General features: G+C 32.9%; 1 protein-coding gene across 1 annotated transcript in view; it reads right to left on the bottom strand.

Annotated features, from left to right (window-relative positions):
- Window positions 1-23,007, bottom strand: part of Mhcl (Myosin heavy chain-like) — a 260,663-nt gene that overhangs the window by 164,346 nt on the left and 73,310 nt on the right. The window contains exon 21 of the mRNA XM_085810468.1: window positions 21,178-21,267. Within this exon, the coding sequence (XP_085666594.1) occupies window positions 21,178-21,267 (90 nt within the window). The remainder of the gene's footprint in view (window positions 1-21,177; window positions 21,268-23,007) is intronic.

Raw genomic sequence — 23,007 nt, 5'->3', positions numbered from 1 at the left:
GAACCCGGGCCCTTTGGTATCACGGTCGGCTCCCCTTAGCACTCGTCAATCGCAAAAGCATTATTATTAACCACAACAATGCAAAACTTCATCCCCGCTTTAATCGTTTCTAAAAAATTACTGGATTTTGGTTAGGAAGTGTTAGTCCACTCAGGGTTCTTCCATCCTTGACGATGCCCTTAAAAGCTACCATCACAGTCGATCATTATAAAAGCGTTAGTCCACCCAGGGTTCCATCTCTGAAGTTGCCCTTAAATTCTACCACCACATTTAATCATTACAGAAGTGTTAGCCAACCCACAGTTCTATCCCTAACTTTGCACTCTTAGAGGTTACCATTGTATTTGATTATTACAGCATATCTTTACCATTGATGTAGATGACGCAAAACTGTATCAAAGCCATTTTATTCTAAAATAGAGATATTTTCTTGGTAGCGGTAAAATCAGTTATTAGACAAACGCGGTTTAGAAGCACAATACGTAGTGCCAGCAATTATATCAATTACTTTACTTTCGGAGCTCGTCCAACCATTTCTACTTTACTTTAGTGCTCCTATAATTATACCTACGCTAACTGTTCTATCATAACTATTCTACATTTTGTGCTCTTTTAATCATAGCTCCCCTAATCGTTCTAACCATATATATTATATGCATTTTTTTTTCGACTGGAAAACGAGAAGCCCTTTGGACATACTTATTATATATTCAACAAACATAAAGTAACCTTGTATATATTATAATATAATATTCAACAATATATACGAGGTGTTTCCAAATTAACATGCAAATTTTTATGTCAATGATAATAAGAATAAACAATAAAATCAGATAATATTCACCCACAGCCTAGAGATATTTTCGATAAAACAAGAAGCTGAATATTTTCTAAGCAGTCTCTAAGCATTTTTCTACCTACCATCCTAGAACTGAAAGCATGAGAACAAAACACTGTCACTCACACATATGGGAAAAAGGGGAGGCAAAGGAGAAAGTGTTCTAAGAAACGCTTTGAACTGACGCAGAGTTCGCGAGACAGCGAGGAAAACCAGACTAGTACATATTGATATTTCCGGCCACTGCTCCCTGCTATATTTTTAGTTCGTTTACCTACCGTAAATCATTCTTAATAATTTTGAATAATTCTGAGAAAATACCTATTTTCTACATCATTCTTTCAATCATAAAAACCTTAATTCATTCTCACTTGAGAAACAGTTAATTAAAAAAAAAAGGCAAAATCTAAAAGTAAGCGGTTTTTTTTTTTTTTTTTTAACGTTTTCTGGGTTACCTTTATTTATTAAATATCTTGCTCATAGCAAATTAAAATAAAAAATAAAATTCAGTTCAACAGCAATACCGCAAAATAATTTTAAAATGAGCATATCTCTAGAATTTCCGGTAGAGATAAAAATGTTTTTTCCCCCTCCCCTCCCCGTACAGTGTTGCCATTGTTCGCTTTGAAATCGTTGAGTTTGTTAATCAAAAATTCGTTAAAGTTTTACAAAATATAAAATCTCTACATATCATAAAAGAAAGAGTCTGTGTGGCTTTCGTTCGTGTTGCGCATAAGTTAATAGACCCAGAGTTATGAAATTTGGTATATAGATGCATCTAGACAACAGCCAGTGCACCTCGAAGCGATTTTTTTCAAAACTCGAACCAGATTTTTTTATTTAATCTTTTCGATTTTATCGCATCATTTTGAACAATTTCATTCTTTTAGAAATGTGGCTTTGGAAACAGTTTTTCATTCAATTGTATACTGGACTGCCGACTGTTGAAAATCAGCACTATTGCCACTTGGAAAACTGAGGGTGATTAATCTGTGCAGTTTTTAAATTTAATGTTTTCTTGGATACTGGACGTTTGTCGAGAGAAGGTAAAAGAAAGTTGGTTAATTTATTTATTAGGATAATTAATATTTGTATTGAGGGATATTCCTTATTTCATTGTAATTTTGTTACTTTTTTTTTTTTTTTTTTTTAATGAAGTTGTTCTGCAGAGTAAAATTCTGTGCAGTTTTTAAGTTTAACGTTTGGTGTTCCCTTCAGGCACTTATCCGGTACATTTACAAGCCAGACGCAAGCTGGCAGCGTAGCTGCTAGTAGATAATAAAACAAATTCCAAATTTGGGCTTACAGATGCCCACATTCAGGTGGAAACTTACGTTATTCAAAACTGGATGTCTCTAGGTACCGTCGTTTTATCACAATGCTAGAAACATACATACATACATTTATGCAGATTCTTCATTATTTAATTTTCAAATATAATGCAGGGAAATATAATGCAGGAATATTTGGTGGCACCAATTTGAAACGTGATTCAGACTTTTATAGTGAACCAACGAAAAATGCCAAAATGAAATTAATAGCCCTTTTGGGCAAACAACATTTATTAGTTTCGTAGTTCTTCGTTTAATTACTTAATGTCGAATAGACTTTCGGGTTTTTTTTTTTTTTTTTTTTTTTTTTTTTTTTTTAAAGAACGGAGGTGGCAGAAACGACTCCGAGAACATTACTTTTGAAATGACCTAACACTGTTTACTAAATTCGAAATTCTGACTTATTCAGATGAAAGATATGCATCACTCAAAATTCAAGCTGTGGGATTAATTTTAGCTAACACATTATTTTTATCTTAATTCTTTCTTGTACCTTCGATTTCTTTTATATGCCTTCAGCAAATGTCGAATCGGGATGAACTGAAATAATGAGCGAAAGTTTAACTTAGAAAGACTTTGGTAAAACGTCAGAAAGTAGTTTATTTCCCGAGTAGATCCATGATGTATGGTGATCTGTAGATATGGTTTCAGCGAGTGATTTCTAATAGCAAATGGTTTCTAATAGCCTAAAGGTCGAGGATAACTGAAGCCTCGTTGATTAGCATTTCGGAGTTATTTGTGCTGTACAAATTTAAATACTAAAACTTCTATTATCTCGTAAATAACGATGGCTTAGTAAAATTTTAATTATACTACAAGACGTAGCAGTTACATTTTAATTCTTGCCTGTGTCTTGGAGCTCTAGACTTAAAGAATTATGGCATTCTTCCGAGCACATGCACTCACGGTGAAAGTCATGTCAAACTAGCAATGGAAGATCCATAGTTCGAGTCAGTTTTTTCTGAATTTTTCATCTTTCTTGGTCCAGCTGTCTAATAGTCTCTAAAACCTTAGCTTTAATACTGCAGCTTCAATAACTTCTTTATTTCAAATCATAATATTCCAGATATCACTTCAGATTTTTACTTTCCAGCGTGTCCTTCAAAGTCTTCCCACATAAAAGGTCTCAATGCATAAAAACATCCAATTCGTGTACAGTCAGAATTTCGAACATTGAAAATCTTATATAATTACTAGACATCTTTAGGCGACAGGAAATAAAAAGAATAACGCACTTTAAATAATTTAATTATGCATCGCAAGTGATTTTACGCCACTCAACTTCGTTCATACTGAAAACGATTTATGAGATGAACAGCCATTCTCAGCGCGACAATTACTTCAATGGTCATGCTTAAGAACAGAATTCTTCTGCAAAAAAAAAAAAAAAAAAAAAAAAAAAAAAAAATACTTTTTAAGAAAATAAAAAGCAGCCACGATCTCCCATCTCCACTAATAAAAGGCCTTCTAAGAGAATCCTGATGAAGTCATCGAAAACTCGATCTCGAGTTCCATGCGATTCGCGCGATGCTTAAAAAGGTCAACAAAGAGAGTGAAGATCACGTAGTTCTCAGAAAATAAAGCATAAAACGGAATCTGGCAACAGAGCTTTTTATTTAACTAATAATCCACTTGAAGACACCCATCCTAGAAGCTATGTGAATGGGTTCCAATTAGAGGCCTTGGGGGAGATAACTAATTAATCATTGTCACAATGCCGCGCATCTATAATAAAATAAAGTAAAATTTACAGCTTAAAGTTTAAAAAAACTCTTTTCTACTCAATAAATCTTATTTAAGTTATTTCTCGTTAATTAATGTTTGCTTCCAGCAATTTAAATACATGTTTGGGATTATTTGGTTTATGGCATAGTAGGCTACCTGCTTTAGAAAAAGGATACCTAGGTTGATTATTTTCTACCGTAAACTGATTCGTATTCACAGTATACATGTGAAAAGACACTAAAATGCTCAAACAACTAATCTTTCCCAAGGATTTGAATTAAGAACGAACTACTAGCGTTCAAGGATTTTACCGTTTGGCAGCTGACGGCTCTACTTCGCGGACGTCTGTGTTTTGATTACCGTATTTATGCGAATCTAATGCGCCATCGAATCTAATGCGCATCCCCATTTTAAAACTTTAAATAATAAAAAAATTGTTTGTCGGCGAATGTAATGCGCATCAATGATATGAGGAATTTATTGAATCTTATTTTATACAACAATGGATTTGTATATAAACTATCAATTAATGTTATGATAATTTTATTTAAATTTAGATACCATATTTTATACAACAATGGATTTATACATAAAGTAGCAGAACATAGATTTAACCTATTAGTGGGCTATTGTCATGTGAAACAATCCTTGTTAATTATTAGCATCGTATATAGTATTTTGTTATTAGTACCGTATATACGGTACCTATCGTAAAATATGAGCATGAAATAAATCGTAACATTTCTATCTAGCTAACAGTTTCTACAATCAGTGCTTAATAGTAAACGTCTTTATTCACTAATGTTTTCATCACTGGAATCCTCGCAGCTCTCTTCGTCAGAAGCAGATTCATTTCTTCTTTCCTCATCATCGTCATCGTCATCCTCGGCGTTCCAGAGCACGTCATCGTCACTGCCATTCAATGAATTTGAAATGCAGCATTTCTTGAAAGATTTTACAATCAAAGATCTTCAAAGATCTACAAAAATCTTCCTTTGGGAGGGCCAGTGAATTTCTTTCTATTAGCTTTAGTTGCAAACAGTGCCAATTTCTGTTGCCGCCACAAGCGAACATTGCTCTCAGCTACGTTGAACTCTCTCCCTGCCTTTCGATTGCCATTTTTTTCAGCATAAAGAATTACTTTACGTTTGAAAGTAGCGTCATATGACATTCTTCTCTGTTTTCCCTCCATTTCGTGACTACGTACTCTGCAGTTTGTATCCTCTATGCAATAATGTGTCAACGATAAATGTAACGGTAAATGTAGTCCAGAAATTTGGTTGACGTCATCGGCGAACATTGCACTCGAATCTAATGCGCACCCTAATTTTGAATACTACATTTGGCCAAAAACGATGCGCATTAGATTCGCGTAAATACGGTATTATTTCCTTTGTCATTTTTAGTATCATCTAAAACAATGGTCTAAAACTGGTGGCCCGACGGCCGCATGCGACCATAGAAGCAATTTTATACGACCCACGATCACATTTCTGTTATGTATTTATTGCAAATACGGTATGGCAAAGATTTCAAGATTTTAGTTATTGAAGTCCGAGTTTATATAATTACTATTATCGTTAAACTCTAATATGCATAATGCATCACAAAATCTATAAATGGAGCCATTTAATTTAATAGTGTGATATAAATCTTATTTAAAGATAACGATTTTATTTATTTCTTACTTGTCAAAAATATATAAGCTGTGTTACAAATTTTTGAACTAAGAATATCAGCTTTGTTTGGGAATACATTTATATGTAAGTGTCCAGCGGCGGCCGAGCGGTAAAGTGGCTTAACGCTAGTAGTTTGGTCCGAAGTTCGAATCTCGCGAACGGGCTGGCTGCATAAGCGTTTTCTTGGTTTTCACCATATGTAACGTATTATACGAGTCACTTCCCCTTGGAATGTTCTCCACGAAGACATCCCTCCCCTTACGAGAGATAGCCCTCAAGTGCTTTGTTATAAACAAATAAATCAAACTACATATTTATATGTAAACAGCTTTTTTTTTTTCACAGTTGAAAATTAATAAGAAAAGTAGAATCGAAACGGCATCAAGTTTCAAACTGAAGTAAGAAATAAAGAAGTTTGTAAGTATTTAAATATGTCTCCCCCCCCCCTCCAAGACTAGGTTGTCATTATTTTTTCTCAAGTTTTGTCTCAATTCTAAAATTTTCTCTGAAAACTTAGAGAGTTTTCATACAAATAATTTATTTATTTAAATCAATTATACGAGTAATATATATTAATTATATGAGTAAGATATGTTAATTATACGAGCAATACGAGTTACTTAATTTTACGAGTAAGTTAATTACACAAGTTATTTATAAGTCATTTATTTCTTCTTAGTTTTAACTTATTTAATGATTAATTAAACACCTTGCAACTATTTTAAGTAAATGTCAATCTCAAAATTTAATATTTAGCTATGAATACATCTGAATAACAAAATATAGCCTACAAAAATGTACTGTAGATACCAAACTTATTTCAGATATAAAATAAAATATAAATTCGAATGTTTCTCTTTTGCGATATCATTATTATTATTTATGTACGTTTTGAAAAACATTTAGCAAGTGAAATTTAAAATCTATTTAACTTATTTTTTATTCTGCTATTAAAAATTTTTCATTTCGTTCACAAATTTAAAAAAAATCCTTTCTGTCAGCTGTTTAGATCTTGAACATCCAGCCCACGTACAATTTGAGTCCGACACCACTGATTTATAATACAATTTTTTCGGGAAGCGGATAGATGGGATTCTCATCTACTTAAATGCAGATATTAAGGTTTTGAGGAAGAGTAGAAATTATTTTTTTAATAGATTATTCTTATTGTAATCAGAATATCGCTCTGACGATACGCAGACCCACCATCCATTCGCTCACAGAACACAATGATATAGTCAATTATTATTTTCTTGAAATGTTTCCCCTACACCTGAAATAAAAATGAATATAATAATCTGAAGGATGGGTATCAGGGGCCTGCCGAGGATCGCCAGCTTCGATTCCCGACGAGAACACAAAATATTTAAATATTGTTTCCCTTTTAAACTCCCATTCTCTCTCTCCAGTGGTATCCGACGATAATTACTCATGGATTTGGATCGGTCAGATGAAGGTCGACTTATTCTTGAGGTGTGATAATGTAAAAAATTAAAAGATATTCCTTCTGTACTTTCTTTATCCTGCACAAAAGTAATACTTTAAGTGCCATTTGCTCTGACACTCTTCATTATCTCTACAAAATAAACAACTTTACCGAAAGTATTCATAATCCTTTACCCGAAATGACACATATAATAACTATATTTTGCATTTCTAACCGATATCTTGAAAGCATGGTCAAATATGAAGACTGCAGAAGTAAAATACAAAATATCCATTAAAAAGTGACGTCGTATTCAGAGATCTCAACATTTAACAGCAACTACGGAAAGGAAGCCAAAATTAAAACGCTGCTGGAAAACATTGCGATAGCTCAGTTTCGTTATCGAAACTCAGTATTATCTGTTTCACAAACAGGATCTTAGATAAAGGTTTTGGCAAATGTTTAAGAAAGCTATAAAAATAATCGACGTTCAGAAAGGTTGTGGTAAGATTCGACACGCTGAATCAGGAACTTAGTTCGCGCAAGACTGAACGAAATGCTCAGAGGCGCCAGTGTTGGTGAAAAACGATTTAGCAAGATTGAGCCAACTATTTTAAACAAAGGGAACAAAGTACCATTCAGGTCTTCAGAAGTCTTATTTCATACCTACTCCATCTGTTAAATATTTGCATAAGTCGCCTGTAGTAACGGCAACCGCCGGCAATAAAAGGAGGTGCTTTCCTTAGTGGCACCGCAGTTCCTTTTAGTTCGAGCCAGAAGAGACCTGCCCGGGGAGAAGCCAGGGTATGAGAGATTCCGGTTTCCGCCCTGTTCCGGTTTCCGTCTTGTTGCGGATCCAGTCCTGTTCCGGTTCCCGTCTTGTTCCAGTCCTGTTCCGGTCCTATTCCAGTTCCAGTCTGGCCGTTTAAGTCCAAAACACGTAGGAGCGGATGTCTGAATTCAGCGAAATGGAGATATACGCCGAAAGGGCTAGATGGATTCTGTCTTTTAGGGGAAAGTGTTCTTCACCGTGCCGGCATAGCTGTTACTTTAAAGCACTTTGAAGTTTTTCCACCCAAGATGTTAAGTTTTTGTTTGTGATGTTAAGTTTTCATCAGTGTTGAAGTTCCAGTTAAATAAACCTTTAAGTTTTAGACAAGGTTTTTGTGTTCTTCAGAAAATTTTAGATTCGAAGTCAGATATAGCACATAGGGTTATTATCGGAAAAATCAACACCATCCAACAATCAATGGATTTTATTTGAAAAGTAGCTTTAAAAGCAGAGTAGTGAAGTTCTCTCAATAAGCATAAATATATATATATATATATATATTTTTCGTATCCGATGAAAAAACACCATTTTATTCATTCTAGAATCGTTCAGATGAATTTTAATACCCGTTAAAATCCGAAATTTGTTGGAAGTCTCTATAGTTGCATTCTAAACCCAACACTAACCAGAACCGGTATTATTCATTACATCTGTTGTTGAAATAACTTTAGATCTTCTCCATTGCTGAAATGTCTTAACAAGTTAGTTACTTTGTTCAGCAACATAAGAATTACACAGCTATTTGGGCAGGTAGAGACTGCAGCTATTTAAATATCGAGGGCTGTCAGGCTAATAAATTAGATTTGCAGAAGACTTCCTAAGCTAAAGTGGCTTATATTTACATTTCCCTTGAGAAAATTTCCATGCACAAATAGCTAGAAGTCAAAGGGAAAGCTACAACTGCAGGTTTAGCCTATATGCCACTACTGAATCTTAACCCATTTGGAAGCCAAGAAATCAGCAGGGTCTACGAAGGACGAAATATTTCTAAAAAGTAACAAAAATGAAAGAAGAATAAAGCAAAAAAAGTATATTGTTCAACACTGCAACTGCAACACCATAGGTGAAAAAAAATCGCAGAAATCTGAAATTCACAGGATCAATAAATATGCAATGATTATACAAATGATCAAAAACTGAAAATAAAATATTCGGATCATCTCAATTTATCCATTATGGAATATGATAGCCCAAACATTTGAAGCATTCAAACCAGCTTTTATACTTTTGCAGCAGCTTACTACTGATGTTCAAATGTGTTGCATGCAAGTCTAGAGATGCAATAGGCCACAATAGTACATCAAGTCCATGTAGGTCATTCATAACAACATGAGTAATATATGGCCTATCATGAGAAACTTTATAGAAATGGCCATACCTTTGGCTAAAATCAACATAATGCTGAGCCATCAGGAACAAAGACTTTAGAGAAGTCCCCCCTACAATCATTATTCCAAGAGTAGTCATAGTGTTCTCTTATGTAGGCCTGTGCATGACATTGGTTATTTGGTCTACCCAAAAATTTTCGACTAGTCACTGCTTCCAGGACAGATGCAAAACTCATTGCTAAAGAGGATAATTCATTCACTGCTATTTGGTTGCACCATGATAGAATTTGAAAGCAGTAGCTTGGGATCAATGGAACATTTTCTACAAGCCATCTGGCTCGTAATCCGTTATTGCTTGAGTACTTTATGAGTTTGTGTGTACACTGCTGTGTAAACATCTCATTCAATACAATTTCTAAAGGTCTTATATAGCAGAAAAAGATCACATTTGAATAGTCCTATGTACTATTTAAACCTATCCCGCGTGATATTAATTGGAGTTTAGGTATTTAAAAAGTTGATCATCTGCATGTCAGAGCTACATCTGTAGTACCCCCACACACTTACATAGCCTTATAGCGTTTTCTTCCTGGGGTAGCAATTTTAACATTGAGCAGTGTGCCAAAGTAACAGCTCAGAAACATAAATTTAGAAATTGTATGTAAGAATATTCCATTTTTTTCCCCAAGTTTTGACTTTCAGCAGTTTTTAATAACAAGGTCTGAATTATGACTAATAACCCCCAAAAGCAAAAATATTGTTTATACATATTTTAATGTACTAACACTTGGTAAAAAATTAGAATGACTTTCAGTGCAACAAAGTACACTATGAATAACTTCTTAAGAGAAAGTATGTTTCTGTAAGGGGTATTTTAGAAGAAATTTACATAACACATAATGAAAACCACAAAAATCCCTATAAACCATCCTGTTCAGTTAACAGAGATTGAACAATCGATGCTTTGTAAATGTAATGACCTAGTACTCAGGGGATAAAGAACAGCCCTTCTTATATATATATAACGTGATCTCTTCCTACCAAAGCACTGAAACCCATCAACAGTTTACTTCTGTAATAATGGTTAGCACTGCTGGTTGTCATATCAATTTGCCTGAGCTCGAATACAGTTGAAGGCTTGAATGTTCATATGTGCATAATGTGTTTGTGCTGGGAAGAGTCAATTAAAATACATAATGAGCTGAAAGTCATTTTGAGTAGCCTAGTGATAAAGAAGAATGGGAGCTCATTGGACTTTTCCATAGAAGATTCTGCTTCAAAATTGATATAAAAAAAGTCATACTGTCACCAAGCAAGTCATACTGCCAAAGTCATACTGTCACCTATAAACTACCGAAAGCCCATGTCAATAACTTATTTTAAAAAAAGGGGGGGAGAAAGAAAGAAAGATTTTAACATTCTTGCTTCCAATTTTTTATTTATTGACAAAAATTTACAAAAAAAAATTCAGGGAATGTGTTGTATGATGTCCACTGTTTATCACTTATCAGAAATATGATTACAAATTATAAAATATATATTTTGAAATAGTCTCCTAATTCTGGCACTAGTTTCTCTGCTGTTTCACTAAACAGAATGAAACACTATATAAATTTTTTTCCGAAGTTCACAAGCTTTCAAATGTTTGAAAAATTATAAATGAGAGAGTTATTTCACTTACTATCTCTCCCTTTATCTCTTTTTCCCTTCCAAATTTAACAAATTTATTGTCAATTTGAAAATTACAGATCAGACATGGCGGGCTTATTGCCTGGTTACTCTACTTTCCAGATGTTCTTTATTCCTTTGGGGACTTCTGTCCTTAGAGGATACATAAAAGGACATATATTTTCAGTTAAATCTAGCTGGCATATAAAAATTTAAAGTCCACATGAATATTCATCTGTATCTGCCACACAAGTTACAGAACAGCAAAGAATCAGAACCATTAAAAAAGTGTGACAATCTTCGTTTATACCATGGAGGTAACTTCCCCAGCAATGTAGCTACTTGTTCAAATAATTTTCACTTCCAGACAATTGTCAGAAGATTTCAGCAATCTGCAACATATTTGTCGCTAAAGCCATTCAATTTCAGGTGGATCGCTAACCAATTATCCTCTGATAGTATTTAATAATGAATCGGAGAACATAAAATATTGTTATTTTAACAGTACGATTAAAATGCAGCATAACTAAGAATAACTAAGCAACATTATTTTAAAACTTCTGAAAACTATAAAAATTAAGAAATTTCCAGAAAATTAAACCTCTGAGCATTATAGCCGGCTTTATCCGGTCATCAGAAGTTTTGCTATTTGCTATAGATTAGCTTATAATTTAAGATATTTTGCTCTCTTATTTTCTTTAATAATGCAAATATCATCTCAATGAATGTAAGTTTGTGAAAATACAGACTAAAATAAGTAATTATACAAACTGAATGAATAAATGCTGTTTAAATACCGATCTTCATGACTGATTTAAAATCCTGCACCCCTCAGAGGCTTAATGCTTCTTCTAATAAATACCAGTTTTCATTATACTAGGTATGATAGATGCACTGCTGACATATAGTCTTTAATCAGTACAATAAAGGGTTTTGATAGTTTAAAATAGAATGTTATTTTAGGTTATTTATTAAAGCAAAGCAATCAAGGGCTAACTCCAGATTATTTAATAGGCCTAAGGGGAGATGTGCCTTTGTGGAAGATGTTTTAATGATGTGACTCATATTCATATTACAGTGCAAAAACCCACAAAAACATATATATGGTCAACTCATTCACAAGAATAAAAAGTATTCAATGCACAGCTGCATCAGTGTAAACACATACATCAAAATTAGTGAAATATGCATGCCCATTATTTCTCATGTATAAGGAAATATTTATATATTCAGAGCATTATAACAAGTGTGATGAGCATAAGCAGCAGACTGCATTTCAGCTAGACAAAGGGAGCATGAGAAGAGCAAAGATGAGCTACTGATGTTCGACTAAGCATGATCAAGAAACTATTTTTTTAATAGGGGGAGATAGTAATGTTTTTTAATGAGTGGTTGGTTAAAAGTTTTGGAATAATTACAATTGGAACTTTTTTGGGGATTTTACAATTGGATTTTTACAATTGAATTCCTATTACATAATACATACACCATTCGTGTTACATAAGAATAATACAACAAGGATTTATTTTGAAATAATTAATTCCCAAAAGATTTATGATAAGCATATTCTTATTTTTAGAATAAAGAAAGGACATAACCAAATAAAATTTTTTAAAAAACTTTGAGAAATCATTACAATTAAAAATTAAATTATCTGAAAATTATTTATAATTTTCCTTCTCTATGTATAATATTAAAATATCACAATGGAGTATATTTATGTCAGTCTATGTTTAGATTAAATTAAAATACGAACCGACATGGTACAATGCACATTAACACGTTGAGCATGACACCAGTCCCTGGGGACTGGCAGTGAACTTTCCGTATGGCCGGTGTTGGTTGGAATTTTCGTTTGGCTGGCATCGGTCCTCTGGACCGACAGTATTAAAGTTAAAAAATAAATATAGTCTCAATGAAATGTGATCAAATTTAGTTTTAATGAAATGTGATCAAATTTAGTTTTAATGAAATGTGATTAAATTTAGTTTTAATGAAATGTATTGAAACAGTCAAAAAAAATACGGCTTAACTTTATGGCTTAGCTCGCTGCCGGCTGAACGGAAAGGACAGCAAATTCGACGCCGCGCTCAACGTGTTAAAATATGAACTGATGTGGAATAGAATAAACTGAACTTGTACTGAATTAAAATACGAAACTGTCCCTTATATAAGACAATGTTTTTTAATTTAATACAAAGATGAGTACAGTTTCCTCTTCTGATAAATATGTCTTTCTCTTCTGAATATTATACTGACTTGAATGTGCAACTTAAAAAATATAATAAGGTAATTAATATTTATATACAACAGAATTCCAAGATATTAGTGACTGTTTAGTTCATGAATGCCTGTAATTTGTACTTATTTTTTTAACACAAACAAAATTTTGGTTTTTAAGAAATTCAACATGATAAATTTAATGATAATTTTTCTTAATATGCAAATAAGTGTTTTAACAAAATTTATTACATTTATAAGATATTTTGACTGAAGAAGTAAATTCATTTCATTACTGAAGTTACAGTGAAAGCTTGACTCTCTAGAAAACTTGCCCGCCAGCAGCCGAGAGCTAAAATTGCTGAACTAACTCCGAGAACAGGTTGGCTGCATGGGCATTTTTGCAGTTTTCCCCATGTGTATAAGCCAATTTTCCTTTAAAATCCAACACAAAGGCATCCATCCTTTCAGGCAGACAGTCCTCAAACTGCTTTGCGATAACTAAATAAACCAAACTCTGGAAAGCTTGGGAAATACCATATACTGGATGTTTGAAAAACTCTAAATAGCTGAGCATTTAAAAATAAAATTCACAGTAATAAAACCAGATGAATGGAGAGAGGAATTAACTGGTTTAAGATCATAAAAACATTCATGTTAGTTATCAAGTTGAACACTAAAAGCCTACATTTTAAAATAATGTAAAAAAAAAAAAATCAAGAACTAACAGCCAACTTATTTTCGTGTATCTTAAACATATGAAAATAAAACATCCCATCTGATTACAAAATCATGTTGAGTATGAAAGTAGATCCAACCATATAACCAATCATTCCAGCAGATAAAAGCATAATGCTCTTTATCTAGTTTGATATCCAACAGACACAAGCTGCATGTTGTTTTTCACACACACATAACACTTTTCATTGCATTGCCATTGTTTATAAAATAAAGTTGCCTATCTTTCCTATTAGCACCCATTTCTCTTGACCACTATATCCCATATCACTAAATATACTCTATTACATGATGTTCTATTTACAGAAAACCCCCAAATTTTAATTATTTGTTTTAAAATGCATGAGAAAAACAAGAAATAGCAGTTAATTTAAATCTCCTTTACAAAAGATAAAGGCCTATCAGAAATTAATCTGGTTTACATAAAACTCGGACAAAGATCTTATGTTTATATTGTGACCCCATACTCATCCCTTACTGACAATAAATTGCACTATTTGGTGATAATTTTTGTTTATTCCTAGTTGTGATTTTATATCTGCTTTATGATGGCTTTAAAGTCTCTGATTTGCTTAATTTTTTCCAAACTAATTCCAAACTAATTTATTCTAAAATAATCAAACTAATTGAGCTTTCTAGTTAGCTGAATGACAGATAGTTGGCCTTACACTGTATTAGCACATTCAGAGCATGCAACAAATTCTATTTTTAGAATAAGCATGAATAAAAAATATACAGTTTTTTTAAAGATAAATCACTATTTTTAGCTATATTTTCATATGTATTGTTTTTACTTCCTTGTAAAGAAAGTATTGTAATCACAAAAAATTCTGGGTATGATATTTCAAAGAAAATATCCATTTTGACAGCTAGCGAATGCAATTTAATGATGTTCTCTGAATGTAAGGACAGAATAAAGGACTCTCTTCCCCCAAATGGATTATAAAATTGATTTAAAATGGATTCAAAAGAAATTTTTTTCACGGCATCTGTACGTACGTAAGTATGGCTCTAAAACGAGTAGCCTCAGAACATTGAAATTTGTATACTGGACTATAGCTTGTACTTCTGCACCTCCCTTTTTGGTTGCAATTGGTTGCACCAACGGTATATAAATATATACACACACACTCTGTTACTCGGCTCGGCATAATCAATTTTTTATTTCTATGTGTTGGCAAATTGTGCATTTTTTGCTTTAAAATGTTATTCATATCTTCCAGTTAAAGTTTTTATGCCTTTAGTTGATCTGCATGCAATAACTATAAAATTATCATCAATTTAAAAGTTGTTTAACTGCAGCTAAGCCCTTTTGTTTACCATAGCAGCCATATTTGTTTACATTTGAAACTTGGTAGAATAGTGAATTAAGTCCAAGAAATCTAGATAGTACCTTCAATTACCTTCTCTCAATTACTCTGTACCTTCAATTTTTTTTTTTTTTTTTTTTTGCCGAATGGGATGGAAAGTATATTTTCAGTTTTGAGTACCGAAAAATCTGCATTGTTGCATGCTGGCCGAATTGCTTGTTTTTGCACAGAAACTCTAATTTTAACTCTAAAAATTTTTTTTTAAATTATTTTAACTGTATTTGATGTTTTATTTTTTCTACATGTTACAATTTTTTATGAAGATATCTTGAGGTTTTATGTATTTTTGCCTTATTACAGTACGAGAACTGAATTAATTGAATGAGATACCTATCTCTAATGAAATTCGAGTAAATAAGTTTAAATGAAATGCAGCAAAAAATGCATATAATTTAATATTCTATACAAGAAAGTCATGCGTTATTTGCATCAGGTTTTTTCATATTAATATGCAGTTTATGAAGTTAACCCATACAAAGAATTTTTGGTACTTTTCCATTTTGACGGTGCAAGTGATAAAGTTGGCAAAAATGGTACAACCGATGCCAAACGGAATATCCTCTCTGGTAACATTTTAATGGCTCATTTTCAAAACAAGTTGCAGCTATTTCTTATCAGATTGGTTGTTTCTCTCAATACTGGCATACAATTACATATAATTTTTACCAGATAGTTCAATTTTATGCCCTAAGGCCATTTGTGGTAATTAAGTCAATTAGGATGCAATCACACAGCTCACCCGAAGGCTAAAATATAGGAAAGGCAAATTCAAAGGTTAAATTCATCAATTCTAATGAGAATGCACTAGCGAAATAAAGCACTGCAGTTTCACATAATTTCTGTATTCTGTACGCTATTCGTACGAATTGAAATAATTCTTGCATTTAAACTTGTATTCCAAATTAAGATTTAACTTTTAATCACAAAAAATTAGTCCAGTTTCTGCACAATGACCAATATCGTATTCTTCATGGATACGTCTCCACCAAACTCTTTCCCATATGCTCGTTGGGTTTGAACAATGGATTTTGTTCTTCAGTAAGTCTTCACTATGAACACATGTGCCACCAACGGATAAGACATGGTGATAATTATTGTATTGTAGATAATTACTGTGACAATTAGATTTTTGTAGCGTAGTTTACGTGAAATGAGATCACTTGTGGTCATGTGATATAAAACGGCAAATCAGTATGTTATACCATGAAAGCATAGTAAATTCTTAAATTAATGTCTTTTTACAAATTTATTGTCTTTATTTATTGTCTTTTTCAAAATTTTAAATGATTTTAAAATGTTTATGCCTTTAAAATAAAAATTTCTTAGAACTAACATTTTTTTATGTGTATACTGTGTGTTGTCGCCAAGAAAGTCTGCCTGGTGAGATTTGCGCCGCCGAAACGGAAAAGTACCAAATTTTTTTATCCATAGCTTTTCAAATGCATATTCTTAAATACACTCACACCTGGTTTGCCCACAATCCACACAAAAAACAAACTTGCTTACATTGGCAGCAAAGAGGTCCTTTCTAAACATAATGCTTATGGAGACTTTTTGGATATTAGAAATTAGAAACATAGTAATAACCGAATAAGCAGACACAATTTGTCTTTTAATAAGTCCAAAATTTCAGTTTTAGTACTTTTTATAAGCTGCTAGAATTTTATTAATTTAACTGCATGAGTACGGAATGTACTGATACATTAACACCAAGTTGGGCTACATTACCTGGCAGCTTCTAGAGCACCTTAACATGATTCAACAGCAGTGGCGTGTGGTAGGTTTTCATGCAGGGTGTTCAGAGAACAACAACAATAATAATAAAACCATAAAAATGTACATTAAACACTTCTTTAACTTTTTATTATTCATTTGTACACAAAATTCATACGTCTATCCATATTACTAACAAAATCATGAATTACATGATCATAAAACTCTGGTTTTGACTGTAATAAGTATAACATTTCTTTTTCTACTGCTATTAGAGATAAACTGCTTAATCTATTCTGGCTCATTGTAATTGCATGCATAATTTTTTACTCTTTTCAGTGCTGAAAATGATCTCTCCACCAAAGCAGTTGAAAATGGAATTGTACAAATGAAATGTGCCAATTTATTTACTTCACTTAGGGCATCTGTCAAATCATTCAGCATTATATGCTGAATAAGTTTCAATGAATTCATTTCGTGTTATGACTAACGACGATAAAGAACACATAATTCATTGGTTCCTATTAAATATATACCTATTAAATAAGCTTTACAAAATCGAAATGTCCTGCATAAGCGTTCTTTAACGAATTAAGGCATTCATCCGGAAATTTACTTTAATATTTCTTAAAAAAGCTGAAATTCAATAGTTCAAAAAATTTGAGCGAATTTAATTTTTTAAAAAATATTGGTCTTGGTCTACACTTGAGTTTTGTAAATTTACACGACTTTTTTTTTAAATTTGGGGGACCCACTACAGAAATAGTCTCTTCATAAACTTCATCAAATGCAACAGAAGTTCGCATATTTTAAATTGCATCTTTTACTTCCTCTACTTTTTAACTAAAATATGCTATATCTAAGTTAGTTTTTTTGTAAAATATCAAATAGAACATCAGTGTAACTAAACACTTAGGCAAAAATATTTAGGAGAAAATTATCATTAAATTCTTCAAAACGCATGTGATAATGCTTTGCAATATTAATTGTATCATTATCCCAGCCTTCTGGATTCTATATAATATTTTCAAATAAATCAGACAGGCCTTGCCTTTCACTTTTTATGGTATTTACCAAACGAGATGAATAGTTCCCACATGATGTAGCTAATTTTGGAAATTTTCTTTTAATAATTTCATTTAAAACATGATTTCTTTTTGTAGACACTGAAAAAAATGAGGCTATGCCAGAAATTGTTGCAAAAAATAATTTACAATCTTTTATAAACAATACAGATTGCGACAGAACTAAATTAAGTGCGCAACAATGCACAAACATAGCTTCTGGGAAATGTCTTACTTTTTGATGCTTCCCATTCAACGCTCTTGCAATGACTGCCGCCCCATCATACGTTTGAGCAATCAGTTTATTCTCACACCCCCAACTGAAAATCGTTTCAGGCACAACATTACACAAAGCTTCCGCTGAACGATCACTACTAACATCTTTAAAATACGAAAATCTTTCCATTGGTGCACTACAATTATTAACAATTATTAACAGTTTTTATGCTACAGATGCGCAAATTTGCTTTTACGATGTGAATATTATGCTTCAGATATGTTAAATCGCTATTTTACCCAAGTTATGCCACTGTTACATTATGCCACACTGGATGTGATTCAGCACTTCAAGTGCACAGGTTTGTTCCAAGATTTGGATTTAATTTTTCACTTTTAGGATACCCACTTAAGACAGATATAGATAGGTAAAGACTTCAGGGTCATATACCTATTAAATAAGCGATGACCTATGACCTAATTATTAACATATCATAGCACAACCGATAATTGTGATTTGTGAGATGTGTCAGATGTTTCATACAGCATAACAGCAATGCATGGCGTTTCTTTTACCTCATTTCTAATTTCTGAAATTACAATATTTTTTATTGATGCAATAATATCATTTTGTATTCTATTAGAGGTTCCAGAAAATACAGTTGCAGTTCTTAGATGGGTTGCTAAAAGGTCATCATATTTACTAATTAAAATTATTAATTCTATATAATTTCCTCAATTAAGGGAATTTACCATATTTTCATTGTGTCCACGAAATGCATCTTCTTGTTTTGCTAAGTAACAAACTATATCTATTAATCTCTTGAGAATATTTCTATTTCTTGTCACTTTTTCATTGTGTTGAACAATCGATAAAGCCTTTTGTTGATCTAACATTAAACCTATCCTGGCGGTACCAAATGTCTTTAATAGTATTACGGCATTTATGCGAGATTGTGTTTCTTCATGTTTCTTTGCAGCTTCATGGAGATGATTTAAATCACTTTAGCCTTGTTTTGTCCAAATATTCTTGTCCTTTTTAACAAAAAGTAAACATGGCCAACAGTACAACTTATTCAATTCACTACAACTGGTTAACCATTTAAATTTTTCATACATAGATTTTTGAAAAGTCGTACACACTATTGTCCTTTAATCTGAATGTTTTGCGATAGAATAATATCCAGCATCGGTCTACTTAATTTAACTATTTCGTTTTTTGTAGTAACTTCTCGTCTCGAAAATGCATTTTCCAATAAATCTTTAATTATTGAGACATCTGAGTTCTCCATTCTGAAATGGGTTATTTATTATGAATAACAGAATTAACAGAATAACAGAATTAGAATACAATAAATAAAATACTTACGAGTAGTCGAGGTATAACCATAAAAACAGCTAAACTTATGAGAATTTTACTAGCACTGAAGCAAAAATCATGTCTTGTGTTGTATGGTGCCATATCGGCGGCGAAAAAGCAACACTTCAGGCTTCCACGGAAAAACTTATATTTTCAGAAAACATAGCACCACACGGCACTCGCCGCCGTGGTGCCTCATCATCAGCCTGATGACATCAGGATGCTCATTGGTGCCGACAAACCGAACGTCTTTTCCACATGCAGAGGATTTCACTGCACGCTGGCACAATAGAACGAACTTTTTCCTGTTCAGTCAATGGATTAAATTATATTTATTAATTGTTTTTAACATTTGGAAATCATATATTCTGCGAAAAACATCTTGACAATTTTTAAAAACAAAACCAGGGATATGGTGTTAGATAGATATAACTTATATACTGTCTGTAAGACACAATGAATAGTAAAATTTGACCTATTCCGTTAAAATTCGTTTCTTTTTTGTCTAACAAATAAAAAAAAATTTTCCAGCGAATTATTTCTATAAATATCCCTGAAATTACTTTATCACACTAAAACATTTCCCTTTATATTGATGAAATACTTCTTTATATTTCCATAAAAACAAAAACTTACAATATATAAATTTAAACATTAACCGTCTGCAAAATCGTATGGCCAGTTAATCAGTTAAAAAAACCAAAAGCGCTTCAGCACGTAAGTCCCCGCTCTAATACAACACTTAATAAACCATACCTTCGGATGATTCTGAATGCCAACTGCAGGAAAAATAGCTGCACTTGCCTCAGTGCTACAATATGCTCTGCTTCTCCAGTAGCCCATAGATATAAAGCGTGATTTTCTATTAGTGTGCAGTGCGTACATATCAAAACTTCCTATGTTCGTTTGCTTTTGAACTAGTTATGTGGTGCAGCACCTAGTACCGCACGCACTGCGGAAATACAAGCAAGCAAATCAACATAATATTTGAATATATTATAAATAATATTTATTATATACCATATAAAGATAGGTGCAAAAAATTATTGTCTCTCATAATTTTGACAGGGTGTGCAGTGAACATCCTGCACATATGGACCGCACACCACTGTTCAACAGCCTCCCTCAGACGACTGTGTCGGCGGGGCGCCAACCCACCGAACGGCCCGCAGGGACTTCTCATGTTCATCGCCGCAATCCATCACACTGAGGGCAGCGCAGGGAGCCCTCCCCTTTCCCCCCGCCCGCCGCAGTGCATAATATCTACATGAGAACGTCCCCACAGAGAAGGCAACGGGCATGACAGTACGAGTACGGTCCCTGCCAAGCCCGTGCCTACCATAGGATGGAGACCTATGGTTGTAGTCCTGTGAAGTCTGATTATATACCCAACAAATCGAAGCTGGCAGGATAGAAGTCCAGCCAGCAGTCTGGGAGAACCCCGGGTCCCCTTCCATAAACAGTCAGTTCCAGAAATTCCCACCAGTCAATCCAAAATGATCTACTGATACAATTGATATACGAATTCAATATGGGGAAAACTGTACAGCTGAAGTGTTTTGATGCACAATATATTGAATTAATATATGAAGTTATGGTTTCTCTTGCATTGTATTTAACATCAAAATGGTAGGCTAGAAAATTATGGGGGGGGGAGTATATTTCTTACCTTAGCTTCAAGTTTATCATTTGCTAGTTTCAATTCAGCTCTTTCCTTTTCTACTTTCTCTAATTTCCCTTTTAAAGTTTCCAGTTCTTCCTAATTAAAAAAAAAAAGAAGAAAAAGGAAAGATTATGACATAAAATATAAAATCTATGATAAAGTCATACATAAAGTAAGAAATTGTAATAAAATATACAATCAACAAAGCTTTTCTTTAAGGAATATAAATTACTACAATATTGACATTTTGTAAACAACAGTAAAACTGTTGTTTAAATAGAAAATATTTTATTAACAATTTTTACTTTCCTCCCATTACAACATATGTCTATTAGGATGAGTTTAAGTTTATTTCATTATACAGTCAAAAGTCGTTAATTCGGACTCATCGGGACTTCGGCGATTCCGGATTATCGATTTTTCTGGATTGTAGATCATCAATTTAAATCTGGTAAAATGGCATGCAGAAATTATAAAATTAAAAATATGAAATCGTAATTTATGAAATAAAGAACAATTATGATCCAAAGGGTATCAAAATTTACAAAAAAAAAAAAAAGCTTAATATTTATTTGTTTACTTTATTAAACATTTCTTTCAATGTAAGTTGTTTAACATTTTACATACTTATTATACAGGGCAACCAAAAGTTTGGACCAATAATGTATTCCAAGTTTCAACCCGCATGCAGGTTTTATTTGAGATATATATATGGCTGTCTCTCTTTTCCCCTGCATTTATAAATATCTCTTCTAAATTTGCTGAAACAAAAGTGTCTCATGCCGTTATTAAGCTAGATGCGATCAGGTAAGATAAAGTTCATACTTTTTATCTTATGTAGCTTCCTTTCTAAGAGAAAAAGGCTGAGTGACAAAAAAACATTTTTGACAGAAAAACATTACACCATCAAAAACAAAATATGATAGTCTCCATGAAATTTTATATTGGATTTTTAAACGACATATGACATAAATTTTGAGCACCTTTTTTTTTTTTTTTTTTTTTTTAGTATAAATGCAACTTTTGCAGTCTTATTTCTCAATATTCAGTCTAATTTAAAAAAGCTGTTGTTTTTGCAAAGCCCACATGATGTGAAGAGACATTAGGCTTTTTGTGAAGTATAAGTAAACAAAAAATGAGCAGCGTCCTCACCGGGACTCGAACCTCTCAAATATACGCTGAGCATGCTGACCATTACACCCCAAAGGCATGCTACTCTTTAAGAAGGCTCTTAGAAGAATATGGTAAATATAAATACTGTATATACCTGTTTTAATAATAACAAGAAAACTCAAAACTTTATAGTATAGTTAATTTTCATATTTATATTATACATTTCAACATCATAAAATGCCTCTTGGATGCTGCACTCGAGAACAGATGTCCTCTCTTGCCCCTTCAGCTATACGACTGATCCTCATACCCCTAGCTTTAAGTATTATGGGGAAAAAATGCTAGTGCAATTCTAGTTGTGGCATTGACAACATTGCTTTCACAATGAATGTTAATGTATATTCTTATTTACACATGTTGTGAATGTAATTAACACCTCAGCTGCAACAGAAAGAAGATATGAATTTCGTGTGGGTGCAGCAGGATGGAGCTCCAGCCCATGTTGCTCTTCTGGTGCATGATTTCCTTAATGAACAATTTCCAGGTCACAAAACTAAGCAAAACGTGTTCTCCAGCATTTCCACTCAAATGGCTTTCAACACAAAACCCAGACTTTTAAACATTTTCATTCATTATGGGGAATAATCAAATTACACATTTCTCACTGTCAGTACAAGGCAGGTGAAGAATTGTGCAAAAGTTTGGAGGAAGCCTTTTGAAAAA

The sequence above is a fragment of the Stegodyphus dumicola genome, chromosome 2 (genome assembly GCF_044657685.1).
Source record: "Stegodyphus dumicola isolate Sdum_Otavi_A_Nest chromosome 2, ASM4465768v1".
In the NCBI taxonomy this organism is placed as follows: domain Eukaryota; kingdom Metazoa; phylum Arthropoda; class Arachnida; order Araneae; family Eresidae; genus Stegodyphus; species Stegodyphus dumicola.
This window is presented reverse-complemented; position numbering and strand designations above follow the sequence as displayed.